Source organism: Erigeron canadensis, chromosome 5 (assembly GCF_010389155.1).
Source record: "Erigeron canadensis isolate Cc75 chromosome 5, C_canadensis_v1, whole genome shotgun sequence".
NCBI classification, from domain to species: Eukaryota; Viridiplantae; Streptophyta; class Magnoliopsida; order Asterales; family Asteraceae; genus Erigeron; species Erigeron canadensis.
Window position 1 is genome coordinate 40141750 of NC_057765.1, and position 27001 is coordinate 40168750.

The following is a 27001-nucleotide window of genomic DNA, read 5'->3' on the forward strand; positions in this document are numbered from 1 at the left end:
TATAACTATGATGTGAATTTTTGTCTACCATAAAATAAATAATGTACACTAAACACATTGTAAAGAATCGAATCATTCAAGATTATGTTCAAAAAAAGGGCTAATAATGTAGTACCATTAGCATGTTTTGATTATTGAATATTACGTTTACATATTTTATTTGTAGATTATATATATATATATATTAAAGGAATTTAGTGATATAAGAAAAAAAGATTAGGCCCCCTATCGTATGAATGTCTGGATCCGCCACTGATTATGACATCATATAAATGAACTAGTGAGCAAAAAATGTAACAACAATGTAAGAAATTAAGAGAAATGCGATGGACTCTTTTTAGGAAAACTATATTTTATTTTTAGAAAAATATTATTGGTGTTGTTTATAAAAAAAAAAATTAATAACAAAAAGGTGGATTTGATAAATTCACATTGAACTTTGGACTTTAAGGTTTATATATATATATATATATATATATTATACACACACAGATACACACTATTGCGAAGGTCCATTGACATCATTTCGGTGACCTTCATAGTTGTTATTCATTTACATGGGGTTCTTTTTCGATGTTACATTCGTTTTCAACTTTGCTCTCTATTTATAGTCAAATTTATTATTTTATTTTAAATCATGACTCTTACTATCTATTTTTAGACCTTAATGCTTATCAAATGCTATTTTTGATTATCGATTACTTCAGAGTTTATTAGAGCTTTAAATACAAGCATTCGATAATCTATTTTGACCTAAAGGTTAAAAATATAAATATATTTTTCCATTCTCATAAATATATGTTGATCGAAAGTGAAGGCTAACTTTAAGAGTATTTCTATGAGAGTTTTGATTTGAAGAGACCTAATTTCAAGTCTTAGAAGACAAGGTTTTTCCTTGATATGTTGTTCTGCCTTTGAGCGAAATATTATGGGGTTTTCCTCATATTAAGTATTGGGTAAGGGGGCTCTCTAGTATATCCGGTTACGACAACATAGTTTAGACCCCCGTTTTGACATTCGATCCGTACCTTTATATTTTATTTTTATAAAAGTCTAATAGAATCAATACATATGACACTAGTAAAATATCATGAGATAAACTTATACATTTTAGTTTCTTCTCACATCAATATCAATTACATAGTCAAATATTAAAAAGATTAAAAAAGAAAACATCTATTAGTTGCTCTAAAAAAATATTAGTTGTGCTCAAATATCATTTAAATGAATTTTCAAAAACAAAGTAATTTTTCAAAGTACATAAACAAAGTATTGTCATCAAGTATTATGTTTCATTTGGGATTTAAACAAATTTTTTGGACCATAGCGTTTAAAAAACAAAGTACTATTATTAAAGTATGAAAAATTTAAGTATGAGTCTACTTCTAAAAAAAATATTACATAATCTTTATTGATATAATCCAATAAGTATGATACATTTTCATTTCCTCTATTAACCCCATTTTGTTAGTTTCAAATTGAAGCGTCAAGTTAAAAAAAACTCTTGACCATTGAATTATAATTAAAGGTCAAGATTTAAAGATGATATTTGAATCTTAATCTTTTATTAAAATTCAATTGTCAAGATCTTTCTATTTGAATAGTCAAGTTGAAAAACTTGAAGGAATCCCTTTCCATTTATTTACGTCATCATTCCATGGTATCCAAGTAACCGCTAACACACCATCTCATTTGAACATAACTTTCAAAAAATTTATACATTCTTTCGATTTTGTAAATTCTAACTATAACTTTATTTTATAAAGAATTGATTTTTTAAAATTTTCATCGACCGTATCAAACAAATGATACTAAAATAATATAATGCGTAGTGGTCATAGTTTTGTCAAAATATTTATATTTTGATGTAAATCATGGCCAACGGACGACTCTAATGACCGTCAACTTTGCATTATCTAACACACCGACATATTTAAATTAAATTTTTTTAATTTGAATATTCAACTATATATGAAAATAACTAACCTAAATAATTTTTATTTGATAGAAACGATAATATAATAATTTCGCGTCTTTAAAAAAAATTAATTTAAATATATTATAATTATAATATAATATAGATATTATATCATGCATATGAATATGAATGGAAAATAGTCAAATTTAAAAGATTTTAAAAGTATATTGACATGCATAAATCTTAACCTAAAATATTAATAAGAAAAATAACTTCTTCAAATGCAATTATTCAATATAATCTTTTCCATTGATAAACTATAAACTCAATACTTCTCATATATTTTTTATAATTAATATAATATTAGTTTATTTACCGAAAACTTTTGTCTCTAATATATATTATAAATAAATAAATTGGCTCTTGTTAAAAGTTATAAAAAGAATAGTTTAAAATATACTTAATGATTAAATTATATTATCAGTTCTTTATCTTTTAAAATAATTATATCTAACTCTTTCTTTATATCAAGTAATTTTATATCAATCGTCTAATATTCGAGGCTGTCTCTACCACGATTTCACCCACAAGCCACATCATGGTCACCGTTGCATTACGAAAAGGCATAGTGTTAGTATAAAAAACATTTATAATTTATTGAATTAAAGTATCTAAATTTATTAATCAGCAATACAAATTGTGACGTTATGCGTGTGTATATTGGTTTAAATGAATAAACTTATTAAAAAAAAACCCCTTACCAGCTTCAGACACACTCTCACAAAAACACTTCGAAGAAGAAGATCGCCAAACGAACTCACCGTCTGTGTGAATAATTTACTACACCGATCACTTATTTTCAAATTATATTATATATATATATATATATCTACCCGGATCAATCACACTCGGTATATTCTTTTTTAAATTTTATATCTTATTATTAATATAATATTCTTTCAATCGATCATATATACATATCGATCAATTTCATTCCTCTTATTTTGAAATTAATTGTTTTTTGTTAGGTTTATTCTCCATCTGTAATTACATGTTTATACATATATATTGTTGAGGTTTTTACTTAATTTTTATATATTGTTGTCGATTTCGAGTTGCGTAAATAAGATTATGATTTTTTTTTAATTTATGTGTAAGTTTTGATTTTATTTTTTTTTGATAAAGATTAATTTTTGCGAAAAAAATGTTACTCAATTACATCAAAATAAATAAAATACTGATCACATAGCTATAAGTTTAACAATGTGTCATGATATTTGGGTTTTAAGAACCGTTTATTTGTTAGTTATAACTTGGTTTTATCCGGTTTTGTACTTTTGCTTATGACTAGAGTTCTGATATGCTGTTTGGCAGCTGATACGTTTTTTAAACTGGTTTCATATAGCTATGAAAGTAGTAAAGTGATGTTCTTGTTGTTTGGTATAGCTTTTTATAGGGTAAAAGTCTTGTACGCCTGATTAATAGTTGTTTCGTATAGTTCTACTATTTAAGTTTCTGGATATTATAATCCAATGACGTAAAGTTATTTTAAGGATCAGGTACGGGTTGATTCGTTATTCTTAGTGGAATTATGAATGAATCTTTCATTACTTGGGAAGTTGTGTTTTTAAGATAATAGACGCCATCAATATTTGATGTTTGAATTTTCCTAATTTATGGATAGATTGCGTGTGACATGTGTCATTTGTATTGTGACGAACAAACGTCCAATACATTATTTTCCAAGTGATCTAGTATTGCTCACATGCCTCCAAATTGGGTATTGTTTCGTTTCCTTGGTTGGTGCATGCAAATGCATACTTGTTTTGTTGTATTATATAAATTTGATTTTCTGATCAAAGGGTCTCATGATGCTGGGTGAAATTTTGGTAATTTATGTCATTGTTATGTACCCTTTCAATCTGGCTAATTTGTTAATCCTTTTTTTGTTTCCACACCTTCAATTTTTCAGAGATAGTGTGCTCTGCCAAAGAATCACACAAACCAACGACACTGAAGAGGAATGATTTAATTGCTCTTTGTCTCAGCTTTCCTCTACAATGTCCGGGATACTTAATGTATTTTCTGTTCTCCATACTTAATTTCTGATTAATAGGCTAACAGTCTATCTTTGTTCTGCTCCTAACCAACACATACAATGCTCAAAATCAATGCATTGTCCTTTGGTTCTAATTGGACAAACCAGTACCTAATTGGGAGTACCGCTCCAGAGTCACATGTTACTGTCTGTTTAAATTTTGTTGAAGTCGTTTGATTTTTGGTTGCAGTCAGGTGTGAATGGCTCAACGTCAACTTTTCCAGACGCCACCGGAAGGGCTTATACTACAGCATTTTCTGGTCAGTTAGGTGCCTCTGCTGCTGATATGAACCACAATGATGCAATAGGTGTGCTCAAGTTTTTCAATCTATAGCCATTTTGTTCTTTTGGGGTTTCTTTACTTACTTGGTTTACGATGTACTAGGGTTGCGAAGTTTGAATGGTAACTACAACCTTCCCAGCATGCCTGGGGGATACACATCAAGAAATTCGGGATTAAATGGTCCCTTGAATGGTATACAACCACCTACTGGAAACATATCTAACGGACGATATGCAGTAAATAATCTTCCGGTTGCACTTTCTCAGGTATCATGTTTTACAACAATTTTGTCAATAAGTTAGTAAGCCTTTCTGTAAAATTCCACGTGCCCCCTTGGGCTCACTTGGACTTCGATTTTTATTTCTTTATTGATATGATTGTGCTAATTTTCATTTACCATCCTTTTCATGTATGCTTCTTTTTTGGATGAAGCAATCTGCTGCCAGCTCTCTTGGGCTTTCAGGGATGACAAACAATGGAGGTACATGTAAAATTAGTTTGAGTAAAACGTGTAGTTTTTTCATTTCTGCTTTTAATCTTTGGTTCCCCTTCCGTTTCTCATACTAGTAAAATTTCAGGGTCAGGTATACCTCAAAGTTTAGGAAATAGAGAACAGCTTATGAGCTCAATGGCAATGGGAAACCTAGTAAATGGTGGAAACATTGGAAGAAGTTTAAGCTCTGGTGGACTGAATATGCCTGGGGTTGCTAGTCGCTTGAATCTAACTGGTAACAATAGACCACAACATTTTGCAATATCTTTGTTTTTGTAAAATGTTATGATGAGTCACTAAATTCAAATGTGTGTTGCTGCAGTCATAGATCCTCAAGTACATATTTTAGTTGTAACTGTTATTTATAGATCTTCGTTCTTACTATATTGTCGGCAGTATGTGTATTTAATGGCAAATCAAAATATATGTGAATAATCTCATCATGTTCGACCAAAATAGTAACTTGGTGTGTTGTTTGAATGGATCCTGGAACTTTAGCACCCCAGATGGTATCTCTCCTAGGGAATTCTTACACTGGTGCTGGAGGCCCAATTTCACAGAATCAATTTCAAGGAGGGAATAATCATCTAAATTCAATGGCTTTGCTAACTGAGCTGAATCGTGACCATTCTTTTGATATGAACGATTTCCCTCAGCTAAGTGGGCATCTTAGCTCTGCTGGTGGTTCTCAAAGACAACTAGGTACCGTAGCTGCTGACCTATAAGATACATGCACGTCTTCTTGTTTAATCTTTCAATTGATATAAGCACGGCAGTACAATAATGTTTTTGCTTATTACTAAGCAGGGGGTTTGTCACGGCGGCAAAGTGTAGGCTTTATGCAACAAAACCAAGAATTTAGCATCCAAAACGAAGATTTTCCTGCTTTGCCTGGATATAAAGGTACACTAATCATCTTGTTTTCATTCTAGCAAATAGAAATTGTTGTTGGAAGAAGATTGATTCTTTTAAGCTCTGATTAGGCAAATGCTCGAATGTCATTTATCATACATCTGTAGGTCATAGATAGGATTTTTCATAATCTTTGTTGTTGATTTAGTTATTTTGCTCTAAATGGTCTGAGATTCGATTTGTCCCTATTTGTTCAGTTGGAGCATAAAGTTCTGGTATGGTTTTCTGTTATCAATTCTTGGGACAAACATTTTTTGTTACTTTTAATTGAAGATATTTTTATCAAACATATTGTTTACCGACTTAAGCAACCTCGATATGAAGCTATCAATTCTTTGACGTGAATGCTAAATGAACCTGGTGCTGGGTATCAACTTCTTAGATCCTAGCTAGTTATTTTATTAAATCATGATTGAATGGTCTTTTCAGTCCATCATTGCTCTTGGTCTTTAATTTTTTGGTCATCCTATGATTGAGACTAGCATTCTATTTAATTTTCAGAGCGCTCAGTATACATGCATTGATTTCCAACAAAAAGAGATCCCACTCCATCTGTTAAATTTGTTTGGAGTTTTATATCTTAAGCAGCTATGCAACTTTCTACTTTCTCTTGGTGGATTGATGGAAAAATCAAGATATGTGATTGACAGCTAGTTCAGTACTTGGCTTTGCAATTCTTATTTGTTTTCTCAGTACGTAGACTGTTGTAGCGTACTTAAGGTGCACATTAGTGTTTTGCATAGTTAATCAGATACATACTTTGGTCTATTTCCCTTCCTTTGTCGTGTGCCACACTTCTATAAGATCAGGGGAAATAACCTAGATTCTACTATCTTATGTAGTTGCCACGAGGTTATAGAATTGTTAGTGATACAAAAAGAAAGTTGTGTTAAATGGCAGTAACCTTCAAGGAGTTATTGATCTCAAAGTTAGCACATATATTATTCTAGTTACTCAGTCATTTCAAAATTAAAATGCTTTATCATATTATTTAAATGTCCGAAGCAAAACAGTATTATACCTAAGCAGATCTGCTAATATTTAATGTCTCCGAATGGTTACATTGCGAATGTGCAATATGCTATAAAGGTAAAAAAAATGACTTCACAAAACTGATCATGTATGGAAACATATAACTAATTAACTATATACTCATTCCCCTTTTTGTAATTCAGTGTAAATAACTTAAGTGCACAAAATAGCTAATATAGACTAATTTACTAAAAAGGACTGTAAAATCCTGGTCAATGTGATTATCTGGCAGAGTCTTACGTGTATCAAGATGACAGAAAAATCCAAACTTACCGACAAACAGTCCACGTGTCTCATGCTGAGAGAAAGCTCCAAAGCTTTACCAACTGGACCGACCCTCTCAAAAACTTAAAGTTCAGAACCTCTCTTTTTCTCTCCTTTTAAAGAATCACTTCAGTTTCTTCATTGAGAACTCCATCTCGGGAAATAATCCATGAATTTCTAGTTACATACTTACATTTTTTGTGTATAAATATTTCTTAAGACAAAAAGAGTAGAGCAAGATATCAAATCCCTAATATATTCCAGGGAAATTTGCATTTTACGTCGACTGATTTATCAGTTTAAAGTTAATCTTTTTCTCTGTTCCATTGGAAAATATGGGAGGTATTGTTATTGTTTAACCATAATTATATAGATAATTAGATTCTATTTCAGATGATTTTAGTATGAAGATCTGTGTAGTTTTTCTTCATTAGATTTCACATTTCTTAAATTTGACATCTGAGTGTAGTCTTCTTATTAGTGTACTTAATGACTTCTTTTCAAGAATTGAGGTATCATGGGATACTACTGTATAGAAGTGCCTCAGTCTGTTCTAATCTGTTTAAAAAGTTACTTGGTTCTTTTAGACCTCAGATTAATTTAGTATGTACGTACAAAAATGTGTCTTTATGGCTAGTAATGGTATAATCTAGAGGGTTACAAATGTAAATGGTTGGATTGGGGTAATGGGTCAAAACGATTGATTGTGACGTATCAGTAGAAATGGGTCAGTTTGAGACTCATTGATAGGTAAATGGGTTGAAATTGCTCTGTATTTTGTTAGAAAATTTAACATATATATTTGAACAGGGGTCGCCAAGGCCCTGACATTCATTTTATGTCTATCATCAAGTTGGTAATTTGAACTATAAATCATTCAAGTTCTTATGTTCTTCATATCTATCATTGATGTTGTCGTGTTACTACTTTTAAGTAGTAGTCGTGATGTTTATAGCTATCATCCTCTTAGAGTTATCTCGTCATCAATAGTATTATCATGATTCGTTCTATTAGTATTATTTGGATCAAGAATCAAGCATGTATTATTGTTTTATCAATTCACATTTCAATAGTAAGGGAGGAATATGATCTGTCATGAGGCAAACGGTACTTGTTAATGATTGTAACCCTTTTCCTATTACAGGTGGTAATGATTTTCCAGTTAATATGCACCAGAAGGAACAGCTCCGTGACAATGTGGTGTCTGGCATGCAATCCCAGCAACATTTGCCTGTAAGCCTCAACTGTTTTTGGTAGTTAGTTAATAGGGTATCAAGTTTCCATAAATACTAGCCTGCAGTTACTACCTCGTACTTGATTCTCAGGTCGGGAGATCAGCTGTATTCAGCTTGGGAGGTAGTGGATATTCATCGCATCAACAACAGCAGCATGCTTCACTTAATGGTGGTAGTTCCTACCTTCCGACAAACACTCAAGATCTCCATTTTCATGGTTCTGAGGTGGTGTATACTTGCATTCCAAGCTTATATTGTAAATTTTGATTCCATGTTTGTTTCTCATCTGTTTGTTACTAATTAGAGGTGGCAATGTCCACTCGTTTACCTCTAACGGGTCAAATGGAAAATATAAGCTTACAAACGAATTGGGTCAAATGGGTTAAAAGTTGTCAAAAGTTTTTTCGATGCATAAAACTCTGAAACTCTTTGTTTAGAAGATTAGATTACTATTAAACTGATTTTTTTTAATCATAGCTGGCACACTAGTTATGGAAAAAAAGAGTAAATTGGATCAAAAGGGTTTTTGGCCAACCCGTCTCTCTCTCTCTCTCTATATATATATATATATTGATGTAGAGCGATTACTCACCTCTATGGCTCTATCTGGAACGTTCATACTAGCTATAGCTTTATTAAATTTTCCAAGTTAATTTTAGGCATGGCTTACTATTTCATGTAGGCAAGAAACTCGGGGATGCTTGCCAGTGGATCAAGGCCTGTAAACTTGTCAAACACAGTGTCAGGTGGTGGTTCTTACGATCAGCTCATTCAGCAGTATCAACACTTTCAGAAACAGGCGCAGATACGCCTTGCCAGTCCGTTTAGAGACCAGGATTTGAAGTCAACCCAGGCATCTCAATCTGTTGCTGACAGATTTGGATTATTGGGTTTGTTGAATGTCATAAGGATGAACAATCCTGATTTGACCCCTCTTGCTCTAGGTATAGATCTTATGACATTGGGTCTAAACTTGAATTCTCCTGACAATCTGTATAAGAAGTTTTCATCTCCATGGTCGGATGAATCTGCCAAGGGAGAGCCCCATTACGCCATTCCTGAGTGTTTTAACACCAAACAACCATCTCCCCTAAACGTGAGTTTTGTTCTGTCTGATTTTTTTCTATAGATGCCTGGCCTAAGGAGTCTCAGTTTTCTTTGTTTATTACAGCAAGATAGCTTCTCAAGATTTTCTCCAGAGACCTTGTTTTATATATTCTATAGGTTACTTTCTCCTACTTACAAAGTTTATATTGTTGCATGTTACTAATAGTTTGCAATTTCTACCCATTAAGCTGTGACTGGGTAGATTGGGTTATGGTTGATCTTTAATTGCTCAAATTGGTTGAATTTAAAGATTAACCCTAAGTAAACTTGTAAAATGTGTAATTACAGTTTAAAGTAGAGCAAAAGTAGTTTTTTAATGCATAAAACCTTCTAAATTATTTTTTAAAATTTTCATCATTGTATTCATATACTTCGTATATTTGAAGTTATATTTTACATGCTGATTATTTATAATAGATCTAATTTTTTTTTGAGAGAAAGTGTTTTGGGTCAGCTCAACTTGGCCCATCTTGTTCAGCATAAAGTTTATTTGGTTTAATCCATAATTTACTCTGCCCACTCCACCTCAAACGTTTGTTCACATTTTACAGCATGCCAAAGGACGAGGCCCAGTTGTTTGCGGCAAATGAACTGTATGTACCCCTTCGACCTCCTTTTTTTTAAACTTTGTTTGTTGATCATGCCCATCAAAATCATTTGGTTTAACTCCCTTAGGTATATAACCAGCTCATGTAAATTGAGTGATTGTCACAGCAAGCTAGCTCACTTATTATACGGAAATGAGAATAATGTAATACAATTGAGCTGTACCTCACGTTGTTGCGGACTAAATCACATACACTCGACTGAATGGACCGAACATAAATGTTCAGTTTGTTTTTCCGACTCGGAACTCAGTTCCACTCACTTATAGCATTTCTATCCATCCCCCATTCTCTCTTTTTTTTTTCTTGTAATAAACAAATAGGTCTGCAGTTACATGTTTCCTTCTCTCGCCATTTGTATATAAAAAAAGAAGGGTAAATGGTTAAAATGAGTTGCACCTTGGTCGTAAACTTACTTGTTACTGATCTGTTGAAATGGCCATACTATCCTCGTATGGATCCTTGTCTAAATGATCTTGAGGGGTATATAAGATTTAGGATATAGATCGTCGACAAATGCTTCACATGGGAATTAGGAAGTGTGAAAACTTGGGAGACTGATGATTCAGTTATGCTTTTTACGTGCTGTTATGCTTTACTAACGAACCTTGTCAAGTTCACCTACCGATGCAGTTGGGGGTAGACGGGCTTTAGGTTGCAATGGGGTTGGACAAGATCCAAACCAGCACTCGCCCGGACTACTTTAAGAAATTGATACTCGTTTATTGGGTAACGAGTCGAAACGGGTAGTATTTTTTATACTGGCCGCTGGGTTGGGTTTAGCCACACTTTCTTTTCCATATTTTATTCGTAGTAAATAATTTATGTGTATCATGTATTCATGTTTATAGTTATCTGAAACTTTGAAGTTTGAATAGGGTGATTTAGGGGTTTTGCATTTTAACTAGACTTTGTGGGGACTTTGAACCCATTTGAATTGTTCCCCTTATAGCTCGTTCCCGTTTGATGTGCTTAAGAAAAAATTACACCCCAAATCAACCCATTCACACAAGTAAATGGGTCAAAATTCCCATTCTAGATTATTGTTTGAAATGATTTGAGTTCTTGTATGACGTTGACCCTGGCAAGTAGTGTAGAATTGATTTATCTGAAAGTGATTATGAATTTTATCTTCATTATTTCATATGCTTTATTGACATGTGTTGCAGGCACAATAGAGGATGGTTTTATCACCGAGAGCTGCGTCTATGGTTTTCAAGGGCTCCCAACATGGAACTCCTTGTCAAGACAAGTACTTTTGAGAGAGGTTGTTATTACTGTTTCGACCCCAACACCTGGGAAACTATTCGAAAGGTTTGCATAATTCAATATCCGCATCATTACCTTTACCTTTTCACTCTAATATGCATACATTCAACTAGTGTTCTATGCATATTAGATCTTTAAATCTGTGCCACAAAGAAAATTATGTAAAAAGTGAGTAGGTAAATCTCCAATAGGGGTTTGTTTTTGATCCAGAATTTTGCCAAACTGGATCCAAACTATTAAAAAATAAATTGGACCAAGTAACAGGAAAGATACATTGGGTTTGGTCATTCTTTTTTTGGTAAAAGGGATACCCTGGTTCGATGGGGTTTGGTCTTGGTTCATGAGTATTTCAGTCTTTTTCTGAAAAGTATGCAGTACATATTAAACATCAAGGGTAATGTTTTTACAAACTCACAATCCCTTAACACTTATGAATGGTTATGTCTTGTTAGAAAAAAAAAAGTCTTTTGATGAATACCCTGAGAAATTTATTTCAAGTACTTAGTCTTGTCCAGAAGTCTAGAAAAATGGAATTGACATAGTTACGGTTTTGCTTGGTTTTGCCAAAACCTAACTGGATCAAGGGATTGTAAAGTTACTTATTCCAATCATGAATCATGCTTGCAAAAGTATCCTTTTAGGGTCCACACTTTTATTTTGAAAAAATACGGTTCTTTCTTTCATCTATCAACTTTTCATGCCAGTAATTAAGTTGCATTTGAGCATTAAATAGTTTACCTTGGAAGGGCAGACCAAAGATGTTACTATTGAACTGTGTACCGTACCATGTGTTGTTGGTTCGGGTCCTCCAGTTTGTCTTTTACTAATCACCACATATCTGTACTAATGTATCCATTGAATAGTACATCGTAGTGGATATTTTGTGAACATATGTTGCTTTTGTAATCTTATCTCCTTAGCTTTCTTGTCAAAATTAGCTAATGTCTATGATCAAGTACATTGACATACATATATATACTATACACAATTAGACATGTATGCTGCCAAGTTTTGATAGTTGTTTGACTTGCGTTGCAGGACAACTTTGTTGTTCAATATGAAATGGTGGAAGACCGACCGGTGCTTCCCCGTCGTTAGTTTTATGAAGTGTCTGATAATACAGGCTGGGACTCGTCTTCTTTGATTTCAAAGAACTTGATGAGTTAGATCTTTTAGAAGTTATATACAGAACTAAGAAAGTAAGTAATCCAAATGGTTGGGTGCATAATCTAAAGTTTAAAAAAATTATGTTTAAATAGATATGCGTAAATGTTTGTGTTTAAACTCCTGGTTACAAACTTCTTTTAGAAATCTTAAAAGAAAAAAAAAAATTGTTGTACTTTATTTTAGCTTGCTTTCCTGTTTTGTTGTCTTGCATGGTTTCTCTAATGAATATTAGGTCACGTTTGACTTATATGTCTTTTCCTGTGTGGTTTAGCTTATTTAAAACAAATTATCTATTTACAAAGGTGTGTTTGTGTGACACTTTTCGACCCTTTAAAACCTGAGAATCCGTTTTTTTTCCCCTTTTCTTTTTATGTTCACACAAACTTCCCTTTAAAGTAGATATCGATTTTGACCCATTAATGTGCAAATAAGTTGCTTTTGTTTATATTGGGTTTATATAAAATATAAATATAAAACTTTTGCTAATTGAAGAAAAGTTAAGTTGGTTGAAAATCATTGAAGTTTTTCCATATATGTAAAAGCATTTGAGCCAAGCATAAGATGATCCGACACACTTTTTCTCATTTTAGCGTTGTTAAATCTCCAATTGAGTTTTCTTTCAAAGCAAACACCTCTAGCTCAAATCCATTATAGGATTAGGGTACACAGATTCCTTTGGTAAATAGTATCTTGAAATCATAAACGGAAATCTAATGAAATATAAGGCTTTTGTGCATACGGTTTAGAAAATTGTTACGCATAAAAGTAATCATGCTGCCAAAATAATGATTAACAATCATATACAATATTGTCTTAAGTTGTTAGCTAGAGTTTTATAGATTATAATAATTAATTAATTAGTAAAATGGTTAATGCCAATATCATCTAGTGATATACGGATAGGTTTGTTTGGTGGCGACCAGATTTTGTTTCTAAAGTGAATAGTTCTAATATAAAATCAATAAAATAAATAAAGATATAATTATGCAATTCTATCTTCAAATCCAATATATTTCTTTCTTAAACGAGGATAATGTCCGCGCGTTGTAGCGGCTAGGAGGTGAGGAAAATATAAAAGGGAGGCGGTGGTGGAGATCGAGGGCAGTGATGGAGAAGGAGGGCGGCGACGGAGAGTGATAAAAGGTCGAGGAGAGCGTGTAATAATTAGAATGAATGAGGAAAATAGGATGTATATATATAAGGGTTTATGTTTAAGTAGGGTGTAAGGGGTATTATGGGAATACTGAAAAAAATTGCTTAATTTCCAAAAATAAAAAAGCAATCTTAATCTTATCTTATCTTAATCTTAATCTTATCTTAATATATACTATAAGGCAACTGACCTAACATCAATTGACCAATCACAGCTCTCGATTTCTCAAAATTAATTAAATCAACACACGTCTAAATTAATTTACACTTTTTGATTTTCCATCATCAATTTACACTTTCAACCCAATTTAAAATAATTAATACTTTATTGTATAATGTTTATCTAATAACAAAATATAGTTAAAAGTTAGGGACGTTACATATTTATATCAATATTTTATTTTATATTAATAAATGTAATCAATTTAATTGTAATATTGTTGTTATTAGTAATTGTAATCGGACTATAATTAAGATAATCATTGTTGTTGAAATTAACTAAATCAACACATGTCTAAATTAGTTGACACTTTTTGATTTTTCATCACTAATTTACTCTTTTTAGCCCAATTTAAAAACAATTAATACTTTATTGCATAACTTCTATCTAATAATATAGCTAAAAGTTAAGGACATTACATATTTATGTCAAAATTTATTTTAATTGTAATATTATTGTTATTAGTAATTGTAGATAATCATTGTTGTTGAAATTAATTAAATCAACACATGTCTAAATTAATTTACACTTTTTGATTTTTCATCATCAAATTACACTTTTTAACCCAATTTAAAAATAATGAATACGTTATTGCATAATTTCTATCTAATAACAAAATATAGCTAAAAGTTAGGAACGTACATATTTATATCAAAATTTATTTTATATTATTAACTGTAATCAATTTAATTCTACTATTGTTATTATTAGTAATTGTAATCAGATTATAATTAGGATAATCATTATTATTATTAGTAATCAAAATCAAATTATATCTAGGATATAGTTCTTCTTATCTAAACTGAAATCTACAAATAAAATCACAACAAACAAAATTATTGAAAACCCCAAGAACCTTAATATGATTTATCATTCAGTATTTACATTTAAATTAAATATCTCAATTCTTTTTAAGTATATTTTTATATTTAATGTATAAGTATTTTTTTGTTTCATATACTAATTCTTATATTAATAATGTTTGTAAAACTCGTGTATGTGACACGAGTCAAAAATCTACTCTTAATATATACTAAAAAACAGTGATCAAAACCCAATTAACCAATCACAACTTTCAATTTTTTTAAATTAAATTTTTAAACATGTGACTAAATTAGGTATAAAAACAAAATCACATTAAAAATAAAAACATTAAAAATTTGTCCACCAACATATAGTATTGATTTGGATTACCACTAAAAAAGAAAAATAACAATATGCCAACTCCTTTCATATATGAAAACACAATAAACGCTCAAACCAAATCCTACACAAACTATAATGAAAATCAAGCTCCTTCCTTGCACGATACTTTACGAAAATATAATAAAATACAAACCTCTCAATATAATGTTTGTTTTTTTCGCAATGACAATATATAATGCAACTACTTGATCTTAGATCAAATGACCACCTAGTTTTGATGCATTAAAAGTCCACAAAATTAACATAGTGCATAACTAATTATTATTATTTAAGTGTTTAACAACACATTGATCCGTCAAAATCGAAAGAAACACTTTTTGGTTGGATGCATCATTTTGAAGAATATGCATCCAAAATGGATGCACAAAACAAAAAACATGATTTTCTTGATTTTGACAGGCCAATGTGTTGTTAAACACTTAAATAGTGATAATTAGTTATACATGATCTTGGTTTTATGGAGTTTTAATGCATCAAAATATAATTTTTAAGTGTTCTCACCGTGTGCTTATTTTAATCAGGTTCTCACCGTGTGCTTATATATATATATATAGGTGCAAGTTATTTTAGGACCACTTATTTTAGGACATGTGTTTTTTGTAACTTACACACCACCATGACCATCTCCGATCACCACCATGATTTTCCGGTGACGGGGACCACTAGAAAATCATTTTTAAGTTAACTTACACATGATTTTTCGCCGACGGCGGTGGTCGCCGGAGCCGGAGGACCATGTTTTTGGTCGGAGATGATCATGATGGTGGTGGTCGGTGATGATGATTATGATGTGGTCTTAATTGGTCTTAAAATAAGAGGTGGTCCTAAAATAACCCACCCCTATATATGTATATATCATTATGCTATATATTATATAGATGTGAAGTATAATTATCTCGAACTCAAGTAAAGTTTTGTTTGTGTGTGCTCTATAGTTTGCGCGATAATCAAGGACGTATTATTGAGCATACTCAGGTAATTAGTACTCTGCTTACCTTCACAAATATCATTTTTAATGACGTGTCCATGTCATTGTACTTTTCTTCATTGTATAGCCAACATGTTGTCCTTGTGGAAAGTGGCGTCGGGTGCCTTCATCGTGTGGGAATTTTTGTAAGTCGTGCGAATTTGGTACCAATTTCAACTATGCATTTAGAATTTTCTTTTGGTGTTTAGTTATGATTATCAAAAGAGAAAAGAGAAAGATTTACATGAAGATGGATGACTAAAAATAAGATGAAGGAGCAAGATAAAGATGAAGAAGCAGATCTAGAAGATGAATAGATAACACAGTTTCAGATTTTCGGATTATCTAAAAAGAAAAAGGGAAAGATTTACATGAAGATGAATGACTAAGAATAAGATGAAGAAGCCAATAGAAAAACTTACAAAAAATTTTGTCAAAATTTTTTCAATGATCAAAATAAATATTAAAAACAATGAATAGTTCTTTTGAAATGAATTTTACCTTGTTAGATTAAAAACACATAAGAAGTTGTATTTCAATTTTTAAAAAAATGTATGAATGTATGGAAAAAGAAAGTAATAATATCTTCCTATGAAAGCTTACAAAGCCCAAAATTACAAATAAAAAAAAAACAGTTAAAAAGAATCTTATGAAGAAAGCTTTTACTTAAGGGATAATATACTATGCTGTTAATAGTAATCATTTTCCTCTCACAAACATCCCTCCCTGTTTATCACATGATAAAAATAATAATCATCCCCCCCCTGAATGTGAGGGCAACATCATCTAGCTAAATGCTGTTAACAGCATATTAGCTATCCCTCTACTTAAATATAAGTTTAACTTAATAAATACAAAATCCAACTTAATTACATCATCAACAAACCCATATTTCCTATGTGGACAGATCATAGTTGTTAAACTCGTACGAGTCACGAGTCGAGTCAAAACAAAGGGAAAACGAGACGACTCGATGGAAAAACTCGCTTTACTCCAGACTCGTAACATGACTCGTGTTTTGTGGTGCGAGTCGGTCCGAGTCATGTCTGAGTCACGAGTCGAGTCACGAGTCACATAACAATTTTTAAATTTTTTCTATTTTTTTTAATTTATTTTTTACATAACTTTTTTATATGCTTTTAAATTTAATTTGATTTTAATAGTATTTCTATTTTTAGCTTAATATATTTATACATTACAATATGTCTACAATAAATACTTGCACATAATTATAAAAATATGCATTTTCAAATATCCTGACTGCTACGATTCGAGTCACGTTTCGAGCCACCAGATGAGAAATCAGATTTGAAATCGAGTCGAGATTTACGAGTCAGCAACTATGGAACAGACTACTTAATTGACACCTAAGCTTTTCTTGGATCATCCTCTAAATCTCTAATCTCTTTTAAAGTATTAGGACAATAACAAAATTTATGAAAGAAGAAAATTCACACCTTGGAGGCTCCCCTTTTCTTCTCCCTCTCACTCCTTCCTGCTCTATTCAGATCGCCACCACCGCCTGACCACCATCACACCTCACCGGAACCACCAAGTAATCAAGAATGTGTGTTCTATCTCAGATTTTTGGGACTCCTTCTCCCTCTCACTCTCTCCCTTGTTCAGATCTCGATCACCACCACCGCCACACCTCACCGAAATCACCACAACCGCCTGACCACCGCCACACCTCATCGGAATCACCGGGCAATGTTTCAGATCTCAAAATTGCTCGCCGGAAAAGGATTTCAGGTATGTGTGATATACATATGTGTGTATATATGTTTTTCTTAAATACTAAAAATAGAAAATTAATAAACGTTGCAAATTAATTGCCATTACAAATAATCAGTTCTTGTGACCATTTCGAAACCGCAACTGTCAAACAATTATTTCTTATAAGGTACAATTTATGTTGCATAATGTACAACCAAGGCTTCTTGTATTCAAATCCATTAGCAGTTATTTCCCGCCAGAATCATCACTTTTTAACTTATATATTTTTCTTCTTAAATTAAAAAACTACACACACTAAAAACAAACACACACACACAATGAAACCTCTCATATTCAATGTTATTATCACTCTCACTCTGTTTTGTAAAATCGTCAATGTCTCAAGCGTTCAACTCCTTTCAAAATCAAAGCTCGAGAAATGCGAAAAGGTGTCGGGTAACAACAAAGACCCTCTCAACTGTACTCAAAAAATCGTCGTCGATATGGCTGTTCCTAGTGAAGCAGTAAGTCCTAGATCATCAATATTTATATATTAAAAAGTTAATTTTCACTTTTTGTATTTATCTATATATATATCATTTTTTCGTTCTGTTTTGTTTTATTCTTTTTACTTAGACTGGTGGAGAAGCATCAATTACTGCCCAAATCGACGAGGTTGAAAATACGACTGATAACATGAAAACGCTCCGTGATCCTCCAACTATTACTATCACCAAATCCGCCGCATACGCACAGTATCAATTGACTTATATTCGGGTTAGATATATAACGAATTAATCTTTTTTCTTTTGTTAATAATCATTTAATAACACTGGAATTTTATTTTTTCTTATGTTTTTGTTTATAATCTGATCGCAGGATGTCGCGTACAGACCTCAAGAGTTGTTTTTTAAGACGCGAAAATGTTCCTCAAGTGCAGGTGCTAATGTTGTCCAGCAGTGTGAGAGGCAAGATTACAATATATCATTATGCTATATATTATATAGATTTAAAGTATAGTTATCTTGAACTAAAGTACAGTTTTGTTTGTGTGTGCTCTATAGTTTGCGCGATAATCAAGGACGTATTATTGAGCATACTCAGGTAATTAGTACTCTGCTTACCTTCACAAATATCATTTATGATGACGTGTCCATGTCATTGTACGTACAGCCAACTTGTTGTCCTTGTGGGAAGTGGCGTCGAGTGCCTTCATCGTGTGGGAATTTTTGTAAGTCGTGCGAATTTGGTACCATTTTCAACTATGCATTTAGAGTTTCCTTTTATGATAGTTCACTTTGTTGAAATCAGTTAACAAGGTGAGGAAAGGAAAGGCGAACACTGCACACTGCGTCCGTTTCCCAGGTGATTGGTATGTACTTTTTCATCCCTTTCAGTAGCTTTTTTTCATCTTCAAAACAAGCATTTTTGTTTGCTGTTTCTTATATTCATTGAAACCATTCAACAAAGAAAATATTGATAAGTGATCGTATGAAGTTCCATGGCATTCTTTTTATTGAAAGATTTTGGGACTTGATGAGGCACATGTACATACATATATAGTTAGCATTTATGAATTGGTGTTTCCAAATTTAATAAAATGTTACCATCCTTTAGACACAATGGATTTCACATAATTTGGTTAATGTATATCTTCTGATTTTAACACCTTGCATTTTGTTACAAATCTAAAATTAGTCCGTTATATCTACCCAGGTTCCACGTTTTTGGAATTGGCCAGCACACAGTTGGGTTCAGCATAAGGATACAAGTCAAAAAAGGAACGAAAGTCTCTGTAAGTTTTTCCATCATTCTTCAACTTGATTCGGACTTAACTTTGATATGTTTATCAACATATTCTTAAACTCTATTAGCCTTGAACAGAACTGGAAAAGAACTTTTTGTTCACTTTTCAATCTGTGGTATTGTCCAAGCAGGAAGTTGTTATTGGGCCTAATAATCGAACTGCTGCGTCATCTGATAACTTTCTTAGAGTGAACCTAATTGGGGACTATGCTGGATACTCTGATGTACCTTCTTTCGAAAACTTCTTTCTTGCTGTTCCTAGACAGGTACTTTGCTGCATCCTATGCATCTTGGTAAACTCACTTTTTACGGCCTAATGTTTCTTCTTCTTCTTTTTTTTATGCTTCTGAAGGGCAACCCAGGTCAACCACAAGATCTGGGAAGGAATTATTCTATGTGGATGCTGCTTGAGCGGATCAGGTTCACGTTAGATGGCCTTGAATGTGATAAAATCGGTGTCAGCTATGAAGCTTTTAATAGGCAGCCAAATTTCTGTTCTGCACCATTTGGAAGCTGTCTCCATAATCAGTTGTGGAACTTCTGGGAGGCTAGTAAATACATATAATAATAATCTTCACCACATTGGATAACTATTTCAGTAGTTAGTAATATTGATTCATATGATTGTCCGATCATTGGATAACTATTCTAATTTGTTCATCTTAAACTTAAATCTGACAGTCCGATCAGAATAGGATCAATAGAAAGCAGATGCCTCTTTTTACTGTGCAAGGAAAATATGAAAGAATCAATGAGCATCCAGTTAGGTTCCAATACTTTTAAATTTCACTGTCACACATTTCTTTTCGCTCTTTCTCTTCCTTTATTTTTTTTTGTGTCACTAATCTTTGTATGCAGAATGCAGGAAGCCTTTCCTTTTCTATAGGAATCACTGAAGTTATAAATTCAAATGTTTTAATAGAACTGAGTGCTGATGATATCGAATATGTCTATCAAAGGTTGGTCCAAAGTTCTCGAGGTTCACACTAATTCTGATAATTTTATCATTGAAAGAGTGCTAGGAGATTATACTCTATAAAAAGACATATTCATACATTATGTTCGGTTGCAGGAGTCCTGGGAACATCGTAAGTGTCACAATACCTACTTTTGAAGCCCTTACTCAGTATGGGACTGCCACAATCACAGCTAACAACACTGGTGAAGTGGAAGCTTCGTACAGCTTAACGGTAGTTTGACCGAACGTTATATTTCTTAACTGTTTTCATGCAATTTAATTGGAGTCCTCGGTCCTGTTTTATCTTGAAAGATTTTTTCTGTGTTATTCTGTGTATATATCATGCCAGTATATTATGTAACACTTTCATTTCATATACTTGTATCATTAGTCAAATTTATCTGCCTGTGATTTTAAATTTTTATGGATTGATTAGACTTTTACTTTTTGCAGTTTGATTGCTCGGGAGGTGTCAGTCAGATGGAGGTATATGTGGAATGGACTATATATCATCTGAGTAGATATAGTAATTTATAACATGATATGGAAGTTTTAAAGACGAGTTATAACAATATTGAATACTTCCTTGCAGGAACAATTTTTCATTATGAGGCCAAATGTAGTTGCGTCCCGCCATTTTAAATTGTACCCAACAAATGATCAAGCTGCCAAATATGTGTGTTTCGGTATGGAAGATTATACAGTATTAGTTTGTTTATAAATGTATCATGTAAACTTGTTGCAAATAAAAACTTGTCATGGCAGCTATATTGAAAGATTCTGACTTTCATGAAGTTGATAGAGCAGAGTGTCAGTTTACAACAACAGCCACGGTTATTGACAATGGAACCCAGGTACAGTAAACACGAGTTAGTATAGAATGGGTTAAAAGAACCCTTGGTTTAGTTTATATAGTTTCACTAATCTACATATATCTTTGATTTTTCTTTCAGACTGTATTTGAACCACCAAAAAATGAAGTAAAAGGCTTCTTTGACTCTATTGAGGATTGGTGGCATATGCTTTGGGAGGGTATGGTTGACTTCATCACCGGAAAATCTTGCAGGTTAGTGTGTTATATGTCGAATTTACACGAATATAGATGTCATTAGGAGTTTGCTTTGGCTATTCAATTTAAGCTTAATGAAGTCTAATTCTGGCTGCAGAAAGAAATGCTCCGGGTTCTTTGACTTCAATTGCCACGTACATTATATTTGTATGAGCTGGATGCTGATGTTTGGTCTATTTTTGGCAATCTTTCCTACAGGTAATCTTGTACTAACTTCACTTTTATATTTTATAGAAAATCAATTTGTGGGCTTAGGAAATGACATCTGCGATCTTTTAATTTTCAGTGATTGTCCTGGTTTGGCTTCTACATGAAAACGGACTTTTTGATCCCTTTTATGATTGGTGGGAAGATCATTTTTGGGATGATGAGCGGAAAATCCAACACTTGAGAAAACATGCCATACATGTCCATCATAAGAAGAAACCAAAACATCATACTGATGGTCATCATACAAATCAAAAAGATGATCATCAGGAGCATCGACACAACGTTAAGAAGGACAAACACAAACATGAGCGAATAAAGGCTTCAAGTATCATCAAACATCCACTTTATTTGGGTGCAGGGGATGATGATGATGATGATGATAATGTCGGTGAAAGGAGGCAGAGAAAGGAAAGAGGAAATATGGAACTAGTGAAGTTTTCTAAACATGGTGATAGAACTGTGAACAAGCACGGGCATGCTACATCAGAAGACAAACGCCATAAGCATCTGCATTCCAAGAGAAAGTTATAGAGGAATGAGTCTAATATCATCTTTTTAGGACTATATAATCAGGAAGCTTCACCGGATCCTAATTTAAATCCTCAACCTTTATTTCGGGCATTAGTATTATTTGCTATTAGCTTATGGACAACCATGAGTGTGATAAAGGAATCCCAATCTTATATTATCTTATACATATATTACTGACAAAGTACGCCGTTATATATAAATACATGAAAACATGTGAGTAACCTACATACAAGAAACTACAATCGATTTATTTAAACAACTTAAAGCTAACAACGCTTGCAATCACAGAAATAGTATGGAGGAGCTCTCCTTATCTCTTTATTAAAACAAAAGCTGACATGAAACTTGGGACTGTAAAGCTAAGATACGGATCATATGTGAAAGAGAATGATTTTTTCTTCATTTCTCTTTACGATAATTAGCTGGATCAGATGCTTGTTTTTGGTTTTCCTTATCTTTACCAGAGAACTGAACATGAAACCCATTCTGAAACTGTAGACACGGATTTCGTACAATTTCACCTCCTTTCACTAGTTTCCACCTGAAAATAGTAAAGGAAAGTTAGTTTTAGTCGTCTTTTCCTATCTCTTATACTAATATAACTTATGACTTATATTACCGATATTTGGTAACTAGGCAATGGAGAAAGACTGCCATCTGAAGTCTAGAAAACTCTGCTCCAACACAAAACCTAAGTCCACTTCCAAAAGCCATGAAAGTCCTTGAAGCACCTTTAAAATCCCTCCCCTGATTGCAATTCAGAAATTTGGGTTATTTCAAGACCCGACAAATGTTTATGATGTTTTAATTATATAACTGTAGTGAGAATAAGAACTTACATACCTCCCATCGCCATGGATCGAAGTTGAGTGGATCCTTATAGTTGATGGGGTCTAAATGGACAGCCGGAGGGCATACCATTATCACCCAACCAGATGGAATAGTGTAGTCTGAATCAAGCCAATTGTCATATGACGGTACACCTTTGAGTTTTACTATTGTGTAGAAATTTACCATTGGTAGATATATACCTTTGAATTTGATCTCTGTTAGTGCCTTTCTGAATAATATTGGAACTATATTTGCTAGCCTTAGAGTTTCATTTATAATCTGTGATGTCAAGTTGGTTCATATCAGGGTAAAATAAATAAACTAACAACAGAACTTGTAAATTGGGTCGAACGGGCTGAAATATACCACGGTAAAAGTTTTTTATTTTTCTCATGGTATACATCTTGAACTGGTCTTTCTAAAAGAATACACACAATTAGCACATGTAATTTTTGTAACAGCCAATGAGTATTCGTGGGTCAACCTAACCAACCACCACCCATTTTAACCTGTTACTCAACCTATCCATTTTCCACCTCTGGTTTGATAACTAATGTAAGACTAAAGGTAATCAACACACCTGGAACGTGAATGTCATCGACTTATATTCTTCCCATGTAAGTCCAGACTCTGTGGTTTTCCGCTTTCTTAGGAGTTTCTCATGTTCTTCCTATATTAGATACTCCAACAAGCATGTTGATTGTTAACTGAGTGAAACATAATCAAATTTTTACATTCTATACATACCGTTAGTTCCTTTAATGCCCGAGGGTTATCTGTTAGAAGCTTGATAGCTACTATTATGGCTTGGGAGGTTGTTTCAAAGTTGGCATAGAGTAATGCGAACATGAAGTCCAAAGCAATTGGTTCTGTAAGGAATGTATCATCTTGCTTGAGTTCTTCGAGCACATAATCAAAGAAATCATTTTTGACCTTATTTGGCTTAGCGCGTCTATCCTCTAGCATCTTCTTGAGCATCATCAATACTTTCTTTCTTCCCTGATTAAATTTAGAATAAAAAATGATGTCTTGGCTTCTCTCAGAGCCCATTAGAGGTGATGGGTATGCCTAGGTCGGGTAATGGGTCACAACTTGGGTCAAATCAGTTTTTCTTTTGGGCAAACACGAAAAAACTTCTTTTTTGTCTTTTCATTTTTTAACTCCATACTTACTTTACGTGTCAATATGTTAACAAAAACTATATTATTACAGTCACAATCTTCTTTTTCCACTGTATCTTTAGACGAGCTCGTCTAATGCTTCTAAACATGTGTCTTGTGGGCACATGTTTGAAAAACTCAAATAAATATAGTAAAGTAAGTAACTCCCAATGCCGTCTTCCACGGGTTTTAGGTCCCAATACCGTCTTCGACGGTGTATGGGGGAGGTTGACATGTAGACAGCCTTACCCCTACCAAAGGTAGAGAGGCTGCTTCCAGGTCCTACCATAGGTAGAAAAGGACCTCCAGCCTTGCTGGGCATGAGGATCGAACCCATGACCTCTGTTTCCAGAGGCATGAGCTCCAACCACTGATCCAACCCAGTTGATTTGTATTTTTAGGAAAATGCTTTTTTGCCAGGTAAGTATGTGCCATGTAAGCATAAAGATCCATGTCATCAATCCAGTCAAAATTTAAACTGCCACGTAGGAAAGTATAGTTATTTTTATAATTAAATTTGGTCGCAATGCCCAAAAGGGAATCGAAACCCAACTTTTGATGTCCCCGAAATACAAAAAAAGTAGAATTTCTAAACAGAACATTAGATAAAGTAGCTTGTTATTTAGGCAATTTATCCTAAAGTATTTACGAGATTTTTTTGTATTCTTGATACAAATTGGGCAACTTCGACCCATTCATATTTGACTAGTTCTGTAAGTATCTAGTTTTACCGATTCGTGAAAAAACTATCCAAATGGGTTGAAGCTGCTATTTCTGATTATGAAATCATATGTGTACCTGTAGACACTTATGGTGAGCAGTTCCTGGAATATCCAAAGGAAATGAAATAATTCCATGTATAAAAGCATCAAAACTCTCCCTTAGATTCTCAGACGACTTCTTTGAATCATAACTTATCAGTTTCTTGCCCATGAACTCAAATATCATCTGATTAAAACACCATAATAGTATCAAAAATAAGGTGGTTAGTGCTAATTGAAAAAAGTTACTTACATCTGCAACTGTAGTCTTCAATTCCACTGTATCTTTGCTAGCCCATGCCTCCATGTTTCTCGTTGCTACACTTTCTACTTCTGTAAAAATTTTCTTAAGGTTTTCCGGACCGACTATAGTTAGTATCATGTTCTTGAGATACTTGTGCGTGTTCCCATGCACGGAACTGATATTTTGGCTCCCAAATATCTTTGTCACGCTCCTTGGGTACCAACTCTCGGTCAATTGGTCCTCTTGTTGAAAAAGCATTTAGTTAAGTTGCAAATCAGTTGACATTACAACTTGCAACCCAAACAAACTAGTTCGGAATATAGATCCATATCTAGCATATTCAAATGAATCTCAAATTCTCATGACTTCAAACACTTCGATAAACACTCTAACATGTCAAAAGAGTATGGATTGATTCAAAAAGTTGTATATTGGAAATGAGCCAAACATGCCAAGATTATTTTGTTAAAATAAAAAGATTCTTACTTTAAGTAGCTTTTCATCGTAGTAAACATATTGATTGACAAAATTTTTTTTTACATTTTCACTATCTCTGACTTATTTCATTCCATACTATAAGTCTATAAGATTCAGTTTTGACCCATTATCCAACCCAATCATTTTGCCACCTCTTCAAGCACAAATGATTTACCTTTCTATCCTGTTCTTGATGAAAGGAGGAGTATCCCAAGTTGGATTTGGGGCGAAGAAGTGTAGAGTTTCACCGAGTAATGGCCAACCCATGGAACCTGGAGGAAGAGTTCCATTGCATTTAGGATTGTTCCATCTGTAAATCCAATGGGTGTGCTTACAAGCACCAAAGCTGCAATGCATAAGCCAGCAGACCACATTGGTGGCACGTTGGATGTAAAGCTAAAAGTTATAGTATTCGGGATTAAGAAATCAATAGACTTAAAAGAAGGTAGAATGGGACTGATGATCACCTCTATTTAAATTTAAATGACCATGCAACTTGCCAGCACACTATAACTGACGATGCATGGAAATATTGAAAAACAAAACATCGACATCTAACACTCTGGTGGTCGAGTAATCTACAACTACTTGGTATTAAAAAACTCACAGATAAAGCTAAAATTTGCATCAAAACTTGACAAAATCTAAACCATGATCTATCTTTTGTATCAATTATCGAACTATCACTTTCATTTTCACTCTCAAATTAATTTTTTATCTTACTCATATTCTAATTAGATCTTGCATCTAGAATATATATACGTGTGGTATTGAAATGTAAGATAACTCCTACCCACACGTAGAGACATTGTTTCTTGAGAGACGTCCGTCTGTTTAAACAAATATGAGTTTTAACATATGTTTATGTTATCACTACAAAATCTAGAGATGTTTTGAAATTAACATATTAGTGAATATGTTATGATGGATAATAGTTGTAAATCAGCAAACTACTTATATAATGACTTTTGATCTTGATATGGATCTACATTATTTCTCAAATTTCTCATTTGTATCTTTCCGACCAAAACTTTCGTCCAATAAAGTTATAAGTGTAAGTATGTTACAAATTTGAATTTGTAAGTAGGATGCCATTTTTGACATTGTTACCACTGATTATGAGTCTGTATAGACCTTGGTGATTGTTAGAATTATGGCATAAAGGGATGCTAGCCTCGTCTTATCCTATATTTCATTATTAACAAGCCTTTCTACACACAGTAACACAAAAATATATTTCACATGTCATACAAGACTCTAAAGATAATAGGGAGGAACACCCCTTATCTCTGTATTTGAATTATAAGCTC

The 27001-nt window shown here is 33.0% G+C and overlaps 2 protein-coding genes, 1 non-coding gene and 1 pseudogene across 3 annotated transcripts; 2 read left to right on the forward strand and 2 right to left on the reverse strand.

The window, feature by feature from the left end:
• Window positions 1–2671: 2671 nt before the first annotated feature.
• On the forward strand, window positions 2672–12560 carry LOC122602033 (probable NOT transcription complex subunit VIP2). Its single transcript, XM_043774767.1, has 15 exons — window positions 2672–2829; window positions 3891–3996; window positions 4207–4324; window positions 4402–4565; window positions 4732–4780; window positions 4878–5027; window positions 5291–5494; window positions 5600–5695; window positions 8145–8233; window positions 8326–8460; window positions 8918–9331; window positions 9407–9459; window positions 9894–9935; window positions 11117–11261; window positions 12255–12560. Exons 2-15 carry the CDS (start codon window positions 3979–3981, stop codon window positions 12312–12314), a joined length of 1737 nt encoding a protein of 578 aa, XP_043630702.1. The 5' UTR covers window positions 2672–2829; window positions 3891–3978; the 3' UTR covers window positions 12315–12560.
• LOC122602461 lies at window positions 4235–4315 on the reverse strand. Its single transcript, XR_006324278.1, has one exon. It is a non-coding gene; the product is annotated as a small nucleolar RNA snoR35 (small nucleolar RNA).
• A 1107-nt stretch (window positions 12561–13667) lies between the features above and the next one.
• LOC122601802 (protein HAPLESS 2) lies at window positions 13668–22218 on the forward strand (the record flags this gene model as incomplete). The annotated part of the gene is made up of 19 exons (XM_043774536.1): window positions 13668–13717; window positions 18051–18168; window positions 18281–18421; window positions 18524–18612; window positions 18709–18748; window positions 18818–18875; window positions 18956–19016; window positions 19361–19439; window positions 19582–19716; window positions 19803–19997; window positions 20132–20212; window positions 20309–20409; window positions 20523–20640; window positions 20862–20894; window positions 21001–21094; window positions 21174–21262; window positions 21362–21474; window positions 21575–21675; window positions 21764–22218. Coding segments are annotated over 19 exons (2151 nt in total), but the record flags the coding sequence as incomplete, so codon positions are not given.
• Window positions 22219–22497: 279 nt separating this feature from the next.
• Window positions 22498–26065, reverse strand: LOC122602019 (annotated as a pseudogene).
• Window positions 26066–27001: the final 936 nt, after the last annotated feature.

What these genes read in the sequence shown, in the direction of transcription:
- LOC122602033 (XM_043774767.1), top strand. An exon ending in AACAACCATCTCCCCTAAAC is followed by an intron (nt 9,332 to 9,406) that starts GTGAGTTTTGTT and finishes TGTTTATTACAG; the next exon opens with CAAGATAGCTTCTCAAGATT. An exon ending in TTGTTTGCGGCAAATGAACT is followed by an intron (nt 9,936 to 11,116) that starts GTATGTACCCCT and finishes CATGTGTTGCAG; the next exon opens with GCACAATAGAGGATGGTTTT.